This window comes from Labrus mixtus, chromosome 10, assembly GCF_963584025.1.
Source record: "Labrus mixtus chromosome 10, fLabMix1.1, whole genome shotgun sequence".
Taxonomy (NCBI): domain Eukaryota; kingdom Metazoa; phylum Chordata; class Actinopteri; order Labriformes; family Labridae; genus Labrus; species Labrus mixtus.
This window is the reverse complement of record NC_083621.1, coordinates 9,389,405-9,409,762: the sequence shown is the minus strand read 5'-3', so window position 1 is coordinate 9,409,762 and position 20,358 is coordinate 9,389,405. Positions and strand designations below refer to the sequence as shown.

Below are 20,358 nucleotides of genomic sequence, written 5' to 3'. Positions count from 1 at the left end.
TGAGCATCTGCCTCCTCCTTTTTACTCTTTATATCTACTTTTCTCCATCTTGCACATTTATTGCTTGTGCTTTTTCCTCTCCATTGTATGTTTAGACAGGCATAATAACAATAAAAGGTCTAACAAAGCTTCAAGGAAACAAACATTTAAAAGAAAGCTTTTAGTAATCACATTTATTCAGCTCCTTCAGGGAATATTTCAGCCTTACATTCAACCTGAATAAGAAGTTCAGGTGCAAGAAAAGCTTTTCTACGGTGTGTGATATGGACCTGTATTCCTTCAATCAAACCTTTATACCACATGAAATAGAAGCCAGCATGAGACCCCATGGCACCTCTGTCCACACCACCATGTGTTGCATTAAGGGTGTATTACGGCATGGACCAGTGACTCCCAGATGCGACAGCAGGGCTGATCATCAATTATTATACCTCAGTGGATCAAAATGAGCATGTCTGCTCATTCCAACGTCCCGGAGCTGGCCTGTGGCGGCTGAGCGACGGCTTAGTGCACCTCCAACACACCCCCCCCCCCCCTACCCACCAGCCCACCATCCCCTCTGCACCTGTGAGCTGAGCAACACCAGCCGGAGCCCTCACAGAGGCGATGGGACATGCCTCGAGACAACATCTGCCTCCCCTCGGTGACCCGCCGAGTTAAGCCAACTACAGAATCAAGGGCATGCTCGTGGAGGTCCCTGATTTTATCATAACAAAGGGTTTGCTGCCACCGCTGCCTGTAAGTGGCTTCAGGAGACGTTCCAGTCTATTTTTCTGCTAACACTGTGCACTTATTGAGTCCAACACTCTTGTCTCTTTCACTCTTTTGCCTTTCCATCTAAAACAAACAAGGGACTTAGACACAGATGTCTATGTGTTAGGATGTGAGTCCCTACTGTTAAAGTGGTTAGGTCACACTCAATGTATGGAGGCTATAGTCCTCCAAGCAGACGGCCGGGATTTGAGTTCAATCTGCAGCTCCTTTCCCGCACGTTATTCCCCACTCTCTCCCGATTTCATACTCTATCCAAGATTTTGGTCAGTCTGAAAATAATAATAGTAAGAGTAGATATTCCTCTTTGTCTGAGTAAAGACAAGAGGGAAATGCAAGAATTATTAGAATACATTTTTTTATATTGAGTATTCCCATTCAAATACAAAATCTCTTTACAAGGGGGGATTGGCTGGAACGACGGCCACATGTCACAATATGATATTTCAGTATTTATATTTTGTAAGACAAGAAAAATAAACAATAGATTTTCCCACAGACCATTTTGAAAAAACTGTTTCCTTTTGATCATGCACTTGTGTTGTGTATTCACAATCAGTTCCGTGAAGATTTAGGCCCTATGAGCTAAATTAGCCTGCATGAGTGAGCCTTTGTATGACAGATGTTTGACACTTGAAATCCAGTGGGACCCGTGGCTGAATAGAATCAGGACAAATCAGTGCAATCACGCAGGTGTCTGGAGGGAAAACGAGGACAAAGGGACACGGTCTGGCTTCCTGCTCGCCGGGAGCTCCTAGCTGGGGCTTGTGCCCCGGGTCTGCTTCTGCATGGAAAAGCAGACAGCTGACTGACCTCACGAGCGCTACATCGCCTTGAGGTCCCCACAGATGCCTTGCAAAGAGCCCGGGTGGAAGCACCTTGCGAACTCCACCACGGCGAATGTGATGAAAGCCTCAGCTCTCTTGCTGAGGAGGGTACACAACAGCCAGGTTTATGTGTTCAGTGGCGAGCCCCTGAAAAGCCCCCCTGTCATTTTCTGTTAGGCCAAACATGTCTTGCAGGGCCGACGTGAAAATCTGCTCCCTCAGCATGTCCCATCTGAAAACCTCATCCCTCTTTCTTACTTCTTTCTTCCTTTTCTTGCCACACTCTTTCACCATTTGTCACAGTTACCCACCAGTGAGTGGGTTCTGATGTGATCCATTTGTTCGTGAATACCAATTTATCAGCCAGGCAGTGCATACATTGATCCGTTGGGGGATAGTGTCCTATACAGTATAGTGGGAGATAATCCTGTTCATGTGCATGCATAAAAAACCTGGATTACATCCCAGCGGTTGCTCCTAATGGAGATTAAAAAAAACATACTGTAACCAGCATGCTTCATTATATTCCACAAAATGGAATTAACTGCTTGTAACTTTATCAACATTTCACAATGTGTGTGTGTGTGTGTGTGTGTGTAGGTGTGCGTACTATAACACATGAGATTTATTGCGATTTTTATGCCCATGCTTGTAGAATTAATGATTTCACAGGAATATATTGCATTTCTGGTGAATGACACATTTTACTTGAAAGATGCTAATACATGAAATATAGGCAGATGGCATCATAGCTGAAGCTGTCTGTCATCATATCATTGATGTCATTGCAGCAATACTGCAGCCATCATTGTGAATTGCATCTCATCAAAAGTGCAGTTTATCTCACAGTGATTTCTTATTGAAAAATAAGGCACAGAGAAGCAGCGAGCAACATTTGCACATCGGTCACAGCGTGCTGTTCTCAGATTGCAAATTTCTCCTGTTTTTGTTTCTCTCTTGTCTCTGTCTGCATACTGGTTGCGTTCATTTCGCTCTGATGCGTCAATAAACATGCTCTTTTTAGGACAACAAGGCTTTAAGAGGGCTGTATGTTTCCAGTCTGCCTTTCTGCAGCGCATCAGGACAAGCCAGGTCAATAACATTAAAGGCTGAGAGAGTTGGGGAAAATACAACCCCCTGTGATGCTGTGGTCGGCTCAGCCTTCAGGAGACATATTGATGCACAGTTATTTTGGTCAATAAGTCCTTCTGAGCAGAGGCCATCCTTATCCTTGAGACTAGACTGCATGTGAAAAATGAGAAAGGGATGAGACCATGCATTTTAATCTGTCTATGGTGCTATATCTTGAAGTGGGGAAGAAGGGATGGGAGTATTTGAGAGGAGAGAAAGAAAAGAGAGAGATGCAGAGAGAGAGAGATGCACTTCGTCTCACCCTGTCTCAGCCCCGCTAATGCTGTTGTTAACAATAAAAAATACCATTGGTTATACTGAAATACAACACCCCCAGGCCAAGGCATAATGGCTTTATTGAATTACGGAGCAAACTGACCTCTGATCTTAGGACAGAATTTATTGACAAACATAAAAACTCAAATGAGAGGATTTGGCCGTCATACATCTTCAAATAGAGATGTTACAAATTTTAACCATTTAAAAACCCAAGTATAAGACAATAAGAATAAGAATAGCACAACTACTGTGACTTTCTATTAAAATGTACTAACTCACATACATGTAGAACATTTGAATGGCAGTGGAAGTTCTTATCGCCTCAAAAAAAAAAAAAAAAAAAGCACGAGCACATATTTTGGGAATTTCCAGCAACAAGCCATGTCATGGACAAAAAACACAAAAATGTAAATACCTTTTCATTTTTGCAGTTTCTCCTTCTTTACAAAAGTTGATCACTTCAGTTTTTACTTTCTGTACCTTCTGTTTATGTGGTTTTGCATTTTAAAATGTATTAAACTGTCTCCCAACATGCCAATTCCTGTTAGTGTAACCACTCGCCTATTTTCAAAGAATATGTATCAATATTTAACGTTTAATATAATACATAAACACTGTTCTCTGTTAGTTGTTCTCAAACATCTTCTTGATAAAGAAATAAAAAAGAAAAGTAAAATCCACCTCAGTTTCAAAGATATTGATTAAATGTTAGTTTTCAAAAAAGAAAATGAAGTATGGCATATAAAGCATTATTCTAGGGCTCAAGTTTAAAACTTCTGATGTGGACGATGTGTATGGAGTGTGTGTGTGTTAGTGTTCAGGTCAGTGGGAGGGACAGGGGCAGTTGAAATGCAGGAAAAAATGCTAATGCTAACACAAACTCTCCAGCTTCAAATGAAAAGGGAGTGGGACATTTGTTAAAAGCTATCTATAACAAATGGCCGTGCATAAAACATTAGCACATCTATATTTCATGGCTTCCCATGTTTTTTTTTCCTCGCGCTTCTGAGGGGAGGGAAACTTTCTGCTCCTTCAGGCAGGTGTAACCTCAGCTCATCACACTGAAAAGGACTGCATGCTTCCTTAGAAATGAGGAGAGGTTTTCTTTTTTGTTGTCCAGATCTGTGGTGAGATTTATTCAGTGTTTAAAAGAATAAGTAGGGGGGTTCAGACTTTGAGGTTAACTTGTGTTCTGGCTGCTTAAATGCTCCCAGAAATGAAATGAGGAAATGAATGCCTTTTGCACAATATGCCAAAGAAACTTTTAGCATCCCAAAAAATAGCTTCCCTGTTTTGGATGGCAAGTAGTTTGTTGTTGTTGTCGTTGTTTTAAATTGTTCCTGTTACGGAGATCGTATCAGCTAGATGGGCTCAAGGACCAAAGTAGTTCACCTCTCTGGAACCACAAGCATTTCACAGGTTTAATATGCAGTCCGAGCCATATTCCACTTTAAGAATCACAGAGTCAGTGAAATGGAACAAAGTGAATCGCTGGCTGGGGCCTTTGAGCCTCTACGTTTGTTTGAAGTCTCTCTCTATCCCTGCCGAGTTCAGAATACATCGTCCAGAGACACGATCAAACTTGGCAGCTATTGATCCCTTCCAAAATCAGACACAAGACTTACTGAACATGTTAACAACTTCGGAATGAGCATTTTAACTGTACATGTCTTTGAAAAAGCCCACTCAAGTCACTGTGCTGCTGAGTGAATCTGAAGCAGGCAATTTTGGACAGTCAAACACTGTGTATTCAGCCAATGTTCATATTTTTCTCCCAAAAATCTAAAACTTTGAGCAGTCAAGTTACATCTTGGCGCACGAGAGCATTGACAACTGTTGAATTAAAGTATTAATGCATTGATACCAAAAATGTGTTTCTGATTTAATAAGTCTCATCCGTCCTTGTCTTTTCGAATCAGTTTGTAAGCCACCTCCAACGGCACGAGAGCTGTAAATACACCAATTTTCCAAATATTTAAATGTCTTTTTTTGGTTTGTCTTGTTGAGATCTGAATGATTGTACCAGACGTCTCACATCTCAACTTCGCTGAAGCCTTTGGCACGGTAACAAAGGAGAGCCCTAATACTCTGCAAAAGGAGGTTTCTAACATGACACTTTCCAGTCGTTTGAAGGAGGATGGAGAGAGATTTCTGCGAGCTGAGTTGACTCCTCCAGATCAATAGCTCGTCTCTCTCTGAGACGACTGGTGTGGCATTTGAACCAGATAAAACAAGGGCTCCCCTCCACCTCACCTCCGAGAACTGAGCACTCCCACCAAATCCCAATCGGTAAAGAAGGATACAGACGAGTCCATCTAAATCCCCTTCTGACTCAGCTTTAGACCCCCGGCAGTAAAAAAAAAAAGCCAAAAAAAAAGGGGGAGATAGGAAGAATAAGACAAAATCTAAATTCATCTTGAAAGGAAAGGTCCAATCTATGTAGGTTAATACTCAATGTTGCTTCATTTAGCTCTGTTGAAGGCCCACTGGGGCAGCTGTAAAAAGTTCTGGGAGCCAGAAGGCACAAAGGCTTTTATTTATTTATATGAGGGAGAATATATAGCGAGGAGCAAACTGGTGCAAATGATGTGAAAAAAGAGGGAATTTGAAGAAGTTATCTTGTAGATTGTTGGATAACTGCGAGAAAAAAGGAATGGGCTGCATTACCATTTCATGTGTGGCATGAATTAAATATACACCAGGCAGCTAGAATATCTCTGATATCATGACAATATGTAAGGTCATGACGTGAAACGAATGTAAAACGCTGGACAACCATTCAGCACTGTATCCTTAAGCGAGGCACTTCATTCTTAATTACTGTCGTGGAGCTGCTCATTTGTCAGTGCTCAATGACCAGACAAAATGGCTCAAGTAAAAGGTTGCCCCTCTAGATCCTTAGTGTGTACATGTAGACAAGGGCATTTCTATTAAAGAGAATGCCTGCTCAGCTAACTCAACATAAAAAAGGGGAGAGAGAGAGAAAAAAAAAAATCAGGCCCAACAGTCTTACAACAGTTCATCCTCCTAACCTGTGGTCAGCCAATTATGATCTCGTGACAACGTTGGACTTTTAACTTTCCGAACAAGGGTCCCCTTCTCGTCTTGCATGTCAGCTTAGTCTTTCCCCCTGGTCGCTGATGACATTGTAACACTAATTACAGCTAATTGTTCTATGCTGAATAGATTTAGTCACATTGCAAATGATATGCCATTGGTCAGTGTCACAATGTTTCCACAGAAAACTCAATGGGGAATGGAAATTTGCACAAATGAATGTAATTAAGAAGCACATTCATTACTTCTAATTGCATATGAGAACCCTCAAAGTGAAACTGAGATTGGACTCATATGAATAATTAATGCAGCTAACTGTACTGAACACTATGGCGTTTGTACCATCACATAATGATGTGCTAAACGTGTTGGTATGAATGACAAAATCTTGCACCAAGGCTTAGTCGTAGAGCTCCAATCACAATTCCAATCCAACTTTTTTTCCCCCTTCTGCTTCCTCATGAAATCCCTTCATTCATGGGCAGATTGTGTCTAGACAGTTGAATTCCAGGCTTGGTGCGAGCTTGGCATTGGCCCCTAGACATACAGAGTAGGGTTTAAGGTTTCAGAAGAAAAAAAAGTGGTCACAGCGTGTTAGGCACGCAGAACCAAGTCAAGTGGCCCTTTCCAAAGACGAGTTGTTAATCAGTCAACTGGAAACTACTCGGAAGGCTGTTATGAAAATGTAGAAGTACAGAAATGAAAGAGTAGAGAACGTAACCCCTGCAAAGTATGAACTCAGCGATCCTTTAATCAGATTATTTGTCTACTGGCATCAGGAATTATCTAATGTGCTATAAAAGCCTTGGACACAACATTGCAGAAAATTATAGAAAAATGTATATGAAACAAAATCATTGATTGAATTGTGTTATTTGATGAAGTAATTCCTTTTAGTGAAAAGTCTGCAGTTTTATAATACCTTAAGCAGAACATTTAAAACTATAATCTTATTATACTTGCAGTGTTTAAAAAGGATTGGCTTATCTTAATAGCAGATTTAGATCTTAGACAGACAAGGTGTAAGCTGGTCATTTGAAAGCCATATGCCACAGATTAAGATACGGCACTATACTGTACAGCTTTTCCCTGCTTCTTCTCCCAGAGCCTAATGCACTACATCAAAACTGCCTTTAGTGAGCTGCTTGTCAGTGGGCAAAAGCGCAAGCCCTTAAATCCCTCTACTCCACCAACAGGAGAAAGAAATAAGTATATTACAGAACGCCAAGAGAACAAAAAAATTGTGTATTGTTTGAAAAATGTGAAGGATTTAAACGCAGGGATTTGCTCCCACTTTGCTGCACTTTGTCTGAGGGCTTAGCACCATTTGTTGTTCGTGACATGATGATTCCCATCATTCAGCCGAAGCATTTCAGGACATTATTGAGCCAACATCAACTCTACAGCACCGAATTATTAAGTAGGTGAAAGTAAGAAATACAGGATTGTATTGTTTGATGTCTTACAAGCACAGTCACATCACTCAGAACAAGGCCAATGGTCGATAGTATTCAAAAAAAAACACAAACAACAAAATCCACGGGATACAAAGTCTGAGCCAAGATGGGTCAGGAAGAACATTTTCATCAACTGGATGCTTTTAGTTTTGCGTGTAAGACAGTGCTCTTAGTGATTTCAGGACAAGTTGGATGCCTGGAAGGTGAACCTGTGCAAAACTGTGCTGAAAGCATTGCAGCACTGAGTCACTATATGAAAGGATGTCAGCTGTAACAGTGGCCAACATCCCTCTTATGCAAGGAAAGAGATGCATCGTATATCATTATGCATTCCTGTTTTTTGATGTTTTGATGAAGTGTCGCTATATGGCCAAAAGGGACAGGTACGATTCATCACGCCTAATTGTTCCGGATGTGTCGTTCTGTACTCGCTGGCTGTCAGATGTATGGGGGTTGGACCTAAAAAACACACATGCTGATGATATTAATCCGTCGCTTTTATCTTTTTGTCGAGACAGAGAGGGAATTATCAAAACCTTTGGAACAATGTGTGACAAAAGGAGGTGACAGCAGATGAGTGATGGCGGGGCGGTGAAGTAAGCCTGGCGGGGGGAAGCATGAGCCCATAAAACGAACAGCCGCCTAACTCATAAATAATAGAAACATAAAATGTCATATGAACTTTATTTCAAGAGTGGGTGGTCTAATAAAGATGCAGGTTTAAAGAGGAGTCGAGAAATTCATTGTCATAAGAAGGCCACATGGCTCGCCTTTGGCACTGACAATTATTCAGAGCAAGCTGACATTCAGGTCCAAGCTGTGGCACCTTTACGAAACAACGCGCCGTTTGACTCCTGAAATTCTCTTCCCACTGCAGCTCGAGTCTTTCAATCTCCAAGCTTTATTTTTTCCTCTTCAACTTGGAGTCAATCCTTCTCTCCTCTCCCCTCTCTTTCCACTTTTCCTTGTTCTCTCTGCTTTACAAATTGAGACGACATGATAAGAGACTTGCCACCGCCATGCCAGCCTGGTGCTCATTGATAAAACCATATCTAATCCATCTGAGGCCCCCCTCTGTCGCCGGCGCACTCATCTCTGAGACGGTCAACATGCACAGGATCCATCTTTCTGTTTGAAGCCAGCAGCACAGAGTCAGAGTTTATCTTTAAACTTCTGGAAGGAGAAAATGGAGCCGGATGAGTCGGGCGACTTTCACTTTGTCTGCAACTGATGTGAGATGTGCTAGCGTGTGTTAATCGGTAACATCTAAATGCAAATGAAAGAACTTAGGGAAAATATGGTTTAAAAACTGTAATGACTTAGATTATTTACGCACATTGCATATGGTCTTCACACTGTGGTAGAGGCAAAAAACAAATATCTTCTAGCTGGATAGTTCTACATATATTTCACAGGAAACTGTATTTGACATAGAATTAATCAGATGATTTCAGCCTTGGTGATGACATAACTCTCGAATATAACCAAGTCCTGGCTGCTTTCACCCTTTTTTACTGACATGCTGCAAGACTGACATTGACTTTAATATCATTTGGTGTGATAAGGTTACAACAGAGCATTACATGAGCTTTGTGGTCAAATAACTGAAATGGCTTTTTTATTATCCAACTACTCATATTAGACTCAGATATTACACTCTGAGTTATTCTCCCAACACTCTGGCTCTGCTGTGATTTTTAATGCAGCAATTTGTAAAAGTACACATGCATTTACTACATTAGCATGGCCCTGTATCTAAAACTAATGCACTTCAGCAAATATTACCCCAGAGGGAAAGTGGGTAATAAGTTCAGTATTTGAGTAAGTTTATGAAGTATGAGATGTTTATGTCACTGAATATTAATGAGATGATGAGCAATTGCTTCTGTGTGTGAATGAATCACATAAATGAATCACAGCTGTCATCGCGGTGAATACATTAAAGCGACCAGCTGGGAAAGAAGGAGAGGTTTGATCATTAGATGTATGCGTTTGTGTTTTTACACATGTGGTGTGTTAATGTGTGTTTGTGTGAGTGTGATGGAATAAAGAGGTCAGCTAGGTGTGTAAAAAAAGAAAAAAAAAGGCTATCGTAGAAAAAATAAATTATCCGGCAACTCGCAATATCTTGTTATCAAAAATAGAAAATCAGGAATGGGACGGGCTTTTGCATGTAAATGAACATGGAGCCATTGCAGGGATGTCACCCATCCTGTTCAATGTCTAACAAATGCATTCACAATCACACTCACAGTGACACCCTGGCCCCGGACCTGTCAGCACAGCTGCGGGGAGGCAGAAGCACCAATGACTGTTGTCTCACTTACAGCTATGACACAATAGCTATACTGCACGTAGGTGTATGCAAAGGATTCTATTTCTACCTGTCCTGTACATTTTCAGTGCTGGATAGGGGGGGAAATACTTGTATTTGTTGACAGCTAACTCTGTGCAATGGCTAAGGAATTACACACACACACACACACACACACACACACACACACACACACACAGGCCATGGAAGGAGTGAAGGTCTGCAGCGACCTGAACCTCAATCCAGCCTGCAATATACAAGACAGGGTTACCTCCTGAAAAATAAAATCTGATTCAAGGGGGCGAGAATATCCAGTGTGAAGTGTGTGTGTGGGGGGGGGGTTGTTGGTATGTGACAAGGACACTGTGATAGGGGGCTCACAACAGCCTTGTTCATGTTAAGGTGGAGCAAAATCATTTCACCAGCATCATTGGCATGCTGCTGATGCACCGGCTTTGAATCTTCACTACCAGTTGAGGTAGAAAAAAAATATACCAGTGGTCCTTGGTGGTGTGTCTTAAGCACTCTTCTTTTCCCCCTCAGCCAGTTATTTGAGCAATGATTTCAAAATAAAAAAATCTGTTGTATATGTATGAGGACGGGGTTGTGCATCCCTGCGTTCACTGGAGCTTTTTATGGACAACAACATTGGGCAGTAAACCATGCAGTGACAGCTGTCTTGTGAATCATTTGAATAAATTCAGCAACAGAGTTTCAAACTTCAAAGGTAAAAATTCCCACTTGGTTGTAGAGCTTCTGGACAACATTTACAAAATTCTGCCTTACAAAATCCATTGTCAATAATGAATGCAGCTCTGCGCAAGCGATGCCCTAAATATAAATTTGCACTCCTTAATCCAAATCCAATACATTTTGGATGTCTAATAAGACTTGAATCTGATAAATGATAGAAGGAGCAGGGGTTTCGTTCTCTCCCAGCAGTGCTTGGGTGACTTCTGGTGTTGTTTTGCTTGTTTAAAGAATGACCTTATCAAAAATAACATTTTTAGCAAAAGAATTTGTATGTGTAGCTTGTAACCAGTTATTAGACATAAATGGTCTCTTGTTAAGTGTTTGCCAGGCTGCGTTGTTACTATGACAATCACAGCTCTCAGTACATTTTTTCACTGTCTGGCAACACAGATGGCCACTTGTAAGACAGCCTAAGAAAACAGAGAAAATAAGACAAATGGAAAATATGAACAACTTTTGCCTGCTGCAGCAGCAGAACAAAAATAACATGAACACTCACTAGATTCTGGGTCTGAGTTTCCATCTCCCTCCGTGCGGCTGTTGGGTGATGTTTGCTCGTAGTACTCGTCCTGGTGGAAGCTGAGGGGGAGAGGCTGAGTGTTGCTGGCCGTGCTGCTGGGCTCGGGATCTCCAAGCCCGCTGTCACTGCAGCTCTCCTGGGAACCGTCGGGAAGATGGAAGGTCACACGACGCTGGGTCTGAAACACACAACAACAACCAAAAAAGGGGGGTCGGTAAGAAACTCTCGCCCTATTTCTGAGGCCATAAAAGAAAGAAAAAAACACATTACATCATGAGTCTGAAAATCACGACAGAAGGGAAAGATGGCGGAAAAATTGGTAGAATTTGCTTCCCTAAAGTATTTAGTTACTCTGACCCTTGCAGATTTTTTGTTATTTCACTGTTGAATGAAATCTTTTTCATTTTTAAAATCCAAAAGAATGGAGCTCAATGGAATCTGAAGGTGCTCAAGGCATTGAGAAATGAATTTCTCTATTGAAACTCTATTGATTGATTCCTGAAAGAAACATTGTCCAGAGCTTCTGAATATCACCATAACTCAATGACACCAGCCTTTATATGGGCTTTTCTTAAAGTATAAAGCAGAGCACTGTCACAGTTAGGTCTGTATAGAAGAACAAGGACAAATCCCATTGTTGACGATTTAAAAAAAAAAGTTATATTTCAGTGCTCTGAGCAACACAATCTGAACGCCTTTCACCTGCACTGTATTGAGGTGAAGACAGGAATCTAAAAGATGGATATCTCCAAACCAGAGCACAGAAAACCACAACTATATCTGTAGATTTATCACTACAGCTATGAGAGAAAATAAGCCGTTCTACTTTTTTGTTTGTCTTTATTTTGCTGTAGATCTAATCTTCAATTTAAAGTTTGAAGGGTCAGAACTTGAGAAGATGCTCCCTTCTGTTTAACGACTCACTAAAGCTTTTTACAAGGTTAGTCATATGACCTCATTTACCACTTGGATTAACCTTTACGGTATTGTCTCAAAACACTGACTCATTTGTGACTAACCAAAATTGTATATATTTAAAGTCCCCTCCTTACATAGCCTCTCCTTCCAGGGATGTAAGCAATTAAGGATCTTTTATAGGTATTCTCTCTGCCCCTAAAGAGCGCCTTGGCACACCACCGCTGACAAACAAAGATTATTAATATCATCATCAGCGGTGACAACGATGCTCGTTTATGGCTGAATGAGTACATCGAGACGGCATTTACGAGGGAAATCATCGCCTAATTGTACCAAGTGTTGTTGTTACATGGCCCAGCACTGCATCCATCATCTTTACCTGCTATAACTTTTTTTTAAAATATGCCAACATTGTGTCCTATCGCAGAGGGGGAGACTAATTGAAACAGTGACCTCATAACCCAAAAATGATTTCTGGTCTGTTGAGCATTGTAAATTACTTTTCAGATACTTAAGTGACTGTAAGATCTATAATTGAGAGTTGGTCTGATATGAGATGGGATGTGTATTAGCAGGTTGAGAAACGTCCTAGTTTCCCCTCTCGACCAATTTAGGAACAGAAGAGGTGGAGATGTGTGTGCAGGCTTGGACTTTGATTTGTAAAGTCTTGGGGATCACAGGAATGAGGGCTTTTGCGTCTGAAAGGTTCAGGCCTCTCTGATTTCTCTAGTGGTCTACACAAGTTCATGTTGGGACCATTCCTAGAGCTTAAAAACAGAAGAAAAAAAACTCTAAATATGGTGGAGTCTGCTTATATGTCCTCCAGAAAACAAACCATATTCAGAATCATTCATTTTGTGAGGCATGCTGGGTAATCTATGGGCACCACTGATTTTTTTCCCCCATATTTTTCTTGGCAATGGACAGAAAGAAAATATGGCAACTGCAGAGACCCGACTAAAGCTTGAATTCATGTCTTCCCATGATTCCCTGAGTAACATCACACAGTATAGGGGCATAAAACGCATAAAAAATAATTACGCCCTCAGCTTGGGTTATTGCTGTGAATTTTATTCTCCCCATTATTCAAACTGATAAGAGATTTTAATTTTTTTCCAGCGCAAATACAACCCGAGCACAACTCACTAGCTTGATCTCCTTCCGCGCTAAAGCAATAAAAGCAATAAACAAGTCCTGAATTAAAAACATCATTAGCACATGTTCCTTTAAGCTCAGGAGGAGGAGATGTCTCTGTGCGAACACATTTTCTCCGTCGTCACTAAAGTGCGCAGATAAAGCACTTATTGCTCTTTGATAAGACTAAATAAGGCGTGGAAATAGGAGAGAGGAGAAAGGACAGACATCCGAGAAAAAAAAACAAGTGCACAAAAAGCTTCATTTAAAAACTATCAGAGAGGGTTGACTAACCTAAATCCACAAAATTAGCACCCTGAAAGCACAACCGAGTGCCTTTCCAATGCTGTGATGTTGAAACAGCAAGCTAAATATTCTATTTACTCCATTCATCTAGATCCTGAGGCCACACATTGCTCCTCGTGTGAGTATGCTGGAAAGAAAATGAGCAGAAAAGAGTGGGAAAAAAGGGCATGCAGCCACAGAAACAAACAGAAAAACACACACAACCTTCAACTCTTGTGCGAGATAACTCCAAAACAAAAGATTTATGTTGCTCTATTGAGTAAAGGAAAGCTTGATCTGCACTGCTTTATTTCTTAAACCACAGGGAGATATGCATACGACGTACAACTCCTTAAAATAATCCTGTTTTTAATGCACGTGTTGGGACATCTGCAGCCAAATGTTTAGGTATATTTCTTAAGTTCTGTATACAAAAGACTATTTTCTACCAGTCCTCATTTTATTCATTTTCAAAGACACTGAGGAGACAAATACCTTGTTGGCAAAGTAACATAGTCATGTGTGCCATGTTTGCCCACGCTTTCAAGTCGTCTTAATATCTACTTGTTCTCAAACAGCTTTGGCAGCTGTTTCTCAAATTACTGGAGGATGTGTGCAAAAAAAAAAAAAAACAAAGTCCAGGTTCCAGCAAAAGAAAGAGCCCATTTACCCAAGGTTGGCAGCTCGACAAGAAAGCGTGCTTCCTTTCCACATGACTCTAATTATTGGAAACTTGCTCCAACAATGGCATCCAGGATCTATTAGAACAAACAGCTGTCCGTGACAATTAGGGTGCTATCATTTTGCATAAAGGGGTGTCTTCATTTTTTGAAGGCTGTTTACTTAAACCAATTCAAGTTGCTGCCAGATGCTGAGAAAAGCGTACGTTGTTTACCACAATACTAATTACGATTAAATTCCGTTAATAGGGCTTAAATAAATTTAATTTTTTGCTCTCAGTGGTAATGTGAATTAATATTAATGTTGGAAGACAAACATGACAAACAAAAGCAAACATTCGCACAGGAGTCAAGGTGAGTGTTTTGCTAAGCATTATCACTTATTTAAAGAAGCTGCCAGAAATCCATAAAGCAAAGACAAGCTGCGGTAAGAGATATCAAGACCAAACAAAGCCCGTTCAGCCAGATAAAACACTGCCTTGAGAAGTATGTACACAGAGATAAAATGAACAGGAGCGACGCATGCCAAGTTCTGCCTTGTAACAAGCCGGCCAATCCTTAAAACCCTCCCTCTGGTAACCAAACAGACAATGGGCAGATTGGGCCGGATTCACGGGTTACAGGATTAGAAGTCCGTTATATTTAGATATAGAGGAGGGGAGTGCAAAGCGGCTGCCACCTTGTCCTTCTGCAGGCCACAGCTCTCTGAGTTTTATTATCACATGTACTTTCTTCCCCAGCTGCCGTTCTCTAGGTACAGCAGAGAAGTCAGCGCTGCACAGAGAAGGACTTGGCTGACAACCACCTCACTTTGAGTGATAAACAGGGACCACTTAGGAGTGAATCAGGGGAGATTGGCTCTGCCATTTCAGATAAGGATCAGCTTGCGGGCACACCTAGACCTGCATAAATCTGCTCAGAGGAGATGGTGGTTTGTCATTTTGCACATGTCTCACGTGGAGGGGGAAAAGTAAATAGAAAAATAAAAAACAACAACAGCAGCGATGGCAAGGTATTTAACCAGAAAACACTGTCCCACATGTTCCAATATTCAGCTTCATGTCAAGACCATGCAAAGTCCAATATAAGCTATAAATGCTTTCTGTCTGCGGTTGTGCCCTTCTCTTTCTGAACATGCTGTTCCAGCGTTGACTATTATGTGTGAGGTGAGATGTCACTACATGTGAAATGATGAGTTAGCAAGAACATGCAAAAAGGAGCTGATTCTAGCAAGTGTGAAGGGAGATTACTGGGTGATTTTTGACAAATCAAATGCCCTTTTTTGCAATTTTGCCTGTTATTGACTCATTTGCAATAAAGACTGTCCGTGCAACATGTACTGTGACCGAAATATGATGTTCTCCTCAGTCCCGGCAAAGATGACACAGAATACTAATCAGATATTTTAGCACTTACCAATAATATGACTTGGATATGTCAAGAAAATATATATATCTGCATGTGATAATATTACAAATAATTGAACATTTTAGCTAAAAAAAAATATTCAACTAAAGTTAGTGTAAGCCCACAGCACTTTACAGCAGCAACATTGTCTGCTGAATCTAAAAAAGTTTTACTGGCTTGTTATCGTGCAAGAGGAGCTCTGATTTCTTTCTCTTATTAGACAAAGGTTATTGAACTATGCACGCCTGTGTGCAGTCATGAACCGCAAACTCAAGGGTGAACAGAAAAGAGAGGGTACAGTGGTCAGAGTCCACAAAACAATTGTATTTAAGGTTATTGTTGTCTTTAATAGGAAGTGTGAAATGCCCTTGAGCTTAAATATTTCACTTAAATTGGCAACAATACAGACCATTGAAGTAAAGGCTTTTTCATTTCACTCAGTAAACTTTACAGTACAGCTGCCTTCGCTGAAGAAAATAAATCATTTAAAAGGATGGGAAGAGGCTTACAGCCGGATGTTAATGGAAAAATATTAAGTCTGAGAACACATTTGTGCTTTTCCAATAAAATACTAATTTTGAAGCCTAATAAAAAAAAGAGGAAAAAAAACCTTCAGTCTAAAGTGTTTGTTCATATTCATTTCTTGCAGAAAGATATGTAAATGAACAGCTTAATCATTCACAAAGTGATTAGATTGATTATAGATGTTGAATCAAACATTCTTATTTTTTCTGTTCAAAGCTTTCAATGATTATTTTTATTTTCAATAAATTTAAATCTGCTAAGGATGTGGTGAGGTTGAAGCTGAGTTCTATACATTGTAGATGGTTAAGGTTCCATCTGAGCAAACAGAACTGCTAAAAGTGTTAATAAATGTCCATTAAATGTTCAATAATATCAGGTGATGTTGGTAGATTGCCATGGCTTTGGGTTCCATGTTCCTATTTCTATTGTTGAGGTATTTTTATACACAAGTATTTGCTTTAATCTTCTGTGGAGCTGCAGGACAGAGGTGAACAACACATTTTCCAAATCTCAACATCTGACCCACTCCGCTTAAGTTCAAACTTAAGCCCTTAAACTTTGGTTTGAAGGTTTCGTATGGCAACAAGAGTTCATATATTTCTGGCAAGAAAGATTCTCTGGTTAGCTTGACTTGTAGATGTATTGTGGGTGTAAAGTTAAACAAAGTAGAAGAGAACAAAAGTCTAAACAGTGTCATGCTCTAATAAGGCTTGGAAATGCACATGCAAGAAGAACATTAAAAGAGTGACTTACATTCACAGAGGTTATCTTGCTAAGTTGACAGGCCTCCTGCAAAGACAGAAGAACAGAAGTTTGACATCATTGTCTGACTCTGGCTCTACAGATGATATGCTGCAGAGATGATTATTTGAAGCCTACAAAGAAAACCACACTGAGAACTTTCTATTCTTCTCAAAGTCAGTCAGAGTTCACAATTGACAACCTCATAGATTTTTACGGATTAAAGTCTTTTTTTTTTTTTTTTTTAAATCTGAATTGAATTGGGGAAACATATTGATTTCTTCCCCGGTTGCAGAGTTTGAACAGCATATTTCCGTGCTCAGTTGGCACTGCAACAAAAAGGGGTTGCAGAGTACACACACCCATTCCCCAGAAATGTAAAGAATAGGGCAAACCTGACACCCTGACAACACAAGATATACAACTGACACTTTGATAAAGACGTTTTCTCCACATGTCAGGGAGGACAGTGAACAGAATATCAAATGATGCATCAAAAATTAACAATAAACAGCGACAAGCTTCTAAATTGGGAACAAAAGACACCCGCAAGCCTGCAAAATAGCATCCTCTCTCTGGGGACTGAGATAACTCACAGAGAGATAAGAGTATTTAATTTTTAATCACCAATTTTGTTTTCTTTGTACTGTGTATAATAATCTGAGTACATGACTTGATTTGCAAAGAAAATAGAAGAAATCTGCTGGTGAGGAGGCACTTAGACGGGGGGAGAAGAAGAGAGGACTGCTGGGGTGGAACGGTAAAACAATGAACAGGAAACAAGTTCATGTCAACAGATTATCCTGCCATAATTGTTCACCAAGGGATGCTGCTACTGAGTGAGCGATAGAGCAGCGCAGCCAAAGCTATTCATCAAAAACAAAATGGAGCTTCATGGTGGACAACTAGACTGAATTAAAAAGAAAGGGCTCCAAACTTCTGACAAATCACTGTCTAGAACATAAAAACGTAGCTACAGTGATCATCGTTTGTGTAGAGAGATTCATGTTGAAGACATTTTCAATTAAATAATTTGATATTCGGGTACCAGAAAGCATCTACTGTAGCTGCTCAAGCTGAAACAACGCATTCTGCCTTGATTTTCAAATCAGTAATGTTTTCTGTGAACATTAACAAAATGTTTCCATTTGGTCACTACTTCAAATATGTCAGGTAAAAGAAAACTGTTCAAATCGATGTAACATGCCAGCCGCCTTTTCTCCAAGCTTTGCTTTGAGATTTATTTTTTTTAATGTGGTTTCTCATTTGGGTATGACATAGGTACAATGATTTAACGTCCCACTTCAAAGTTGTTACATTGGCAGACTCAACTAAAAGTTGCAACCTTAACATTGAAAAAGGTGACATCATTTCTGAAACTACTAATTTTGCCAAACACAGGTGTGTACAGCTTCTGTGCTTGTTTTAGAAGCTATAACAGATAATTCTTTTAAATCTACAAAGGATTCTCAATTATTTTAAGTCTCTCTTTCCACTACTTTTCCATTAGCAGTGCCAGTTGTTTTCATTGATCTTAAACTCAACAAGTTAACATAAGCAGACGAGTAAAGCACTTGCTGGTGTAGATAGTGAAGCATTTAGCAGCAAAAGAAACAGACACTTCCGCAAGAGTTGGTGGAGACCAAAACTGAGCCAAATGATAAAAACTACACAAACAGTTGTCAACTAGACAAACATTAGAAATGACAACTACACTTCCAAATTGGCTACTGTTTGTTGGCATGTTAACATTACACAAATGTAGGCCTATATGGGGAGAAAATGACCAAATATGTTATCGATATTGTGCTTGATGCTTCTTTTGATACCAGTAACTTGAAAAAAACGACATACAATTTAAACATTTTGGATTTCTGAAAAGGCAAAAGATAACTTAAAGACAATATGAAGACATTCTGTGGGTATGTAGGAATTACAGCTGATCTTAGTCAAACAGTGCTGCTATAATACCCCTGCCAACATCTGGTAAAAACATTTTAAGATAGTACAACAAATGTATCCTTAAAGCCAATGTACCCTACTAAATAATCATAGCAATTCAATAGATTTCAAACTATTCACAAACACATTAGTTTAAAATAGATTGCTACATACAGTATATACTTTATGCTGTCCAGATAGTTTCCATTTAATATGGATATACATAATACATGACTCCTCTGCACATGAACATGTAGGTCATGTCTGAATGGATTTTTTTGGAACTTGTCATAGGCTCGTGATTATACTTCATGCTGTATTGTCATTACATCTACACCAGGAAGACATTATAGTGTTTACTTATGTAGCACTAACCCCAAGAAATTAATTGGTAAGGATGTTGAGATGGCCAATATTTCTGCCAAAGCACATTTATTTTTTTAATTAAAGTCATTAAAAATAGATAGCTTCCTTTTTTTCTTAATCTTTTGCATATTCTAGCACACCAACATTTGTCAGGTCTGTTTGAGGAGTAACTCATTTGCATCCACTGACTGGTCATTTAAAGCTGGATTTGACTTGAGGCTGCCATCAGCCAGTTGTTTCTTCTCTAAGTAATGTTTTATTCAACATCTCGTGACACATGCTTCAAGTTAGAGACCTTGCCTACCAATTAAATATATGATAATGTACATGAGGGATCTGAGAAGGTGACCCGTACTTGTCTCATATATGACATTCAAAATAGTGGTTGAACATGGGATTGCTGGAGAACATAAATGTGGGAGTTTTCTCATTTCAACACCCCCTCCTCTGTATGGATTGGTCAGTGACCTTCTCTCTCGATGTACACCTCTCAAACAGTTTCAAAGCACCCACATACAAGCCTGCAAGAGAGTTATTCTCAAGATAAGTGCATTTGTTGGTGAACCACATCAAAGTACAGAGGGATGTCTTAGCGAGCAAAGGCAGTGGAGCTCGAACCAAGCCTTTGATCACCCCAGGCACTCTGATCATTAAAATATTGGATAAATAATTGATTAAAAACACCAGACCTCATTGTGCTCTGCTTCTGTATCCCAATTTTTAGACACTGTGGCTGCACATTAAAAGAGTGAATGCAGGTAAGAGAGAAAGGAACCAATACACAATGTAGCATTGTATGACATATTTGGCCATTTATACAAAAAATATTTTTGATATTCTTGTAGCGTATAAAGCAAATCCTGACTACAGTGCAGTCTTTCAGTTCTCCAGCACTTTGTTCATGTATGAACTGCAGACAGGTTGAAGTGCAGCAACAAGCCGTTTCCTTCAGTGAGAGTCTTAGCTATGGGATAGCAGGCTAGCACAGAGGTAGAAGGACTGTGTAATAATCAAACGGCATAGTCAGAAGCCAGGTAAGAGTGCATTCCAGCTGTGCTTAGGAGATAGTGTGATAGGAGAAAAGCTAATATTACAACTGCAGTGCAATCTAACTCTGCAGTGCAATCTAACTCTGCAGTGCAATCTAACAAGAGAAACACAATGCTCCTGCTGTGTGCATATCAAGGATATTAAAAAGACAATTTTCCATCAGCTTTGGTGCATATGCTTGTAGATCAATTTCCCTAAGTGC

The 20,358-nt window shown here is 40.0% G+C and overlaps 1 protein-coding gene across 2 annotated transcripts in view; it reads right to left on the bottom strand.

Moving 5' to 3' along the window:
• Positions 1-20,358, bottom strand: part of pcdh11 (protocadherin 11) — a 126,793-nt gene that overhangs the window by 36,233 nt on the left and 70,202 nt on the right. Inside the window, exons 5-6 of one of the 2 annotated variants that reach the window (XM_061047980.1) lie at positions 16,812-16,847; positions 11,089-11,287 (exon numbers count right to left, since the gene is read on the bottom strand). In XM_061047980.1, coding sequence (XP_060903963.1) covers positions 11,089-11,287; positions 16,812-16,847 — 235 coding nt within the window. The remainder of the gene's footprint in view (positions 1-11,088; positions 11,288-16,811; positions 16,848-20,358) is intronic. The other variant, XM_061047981.1, reaches the window with a different exon arrangement.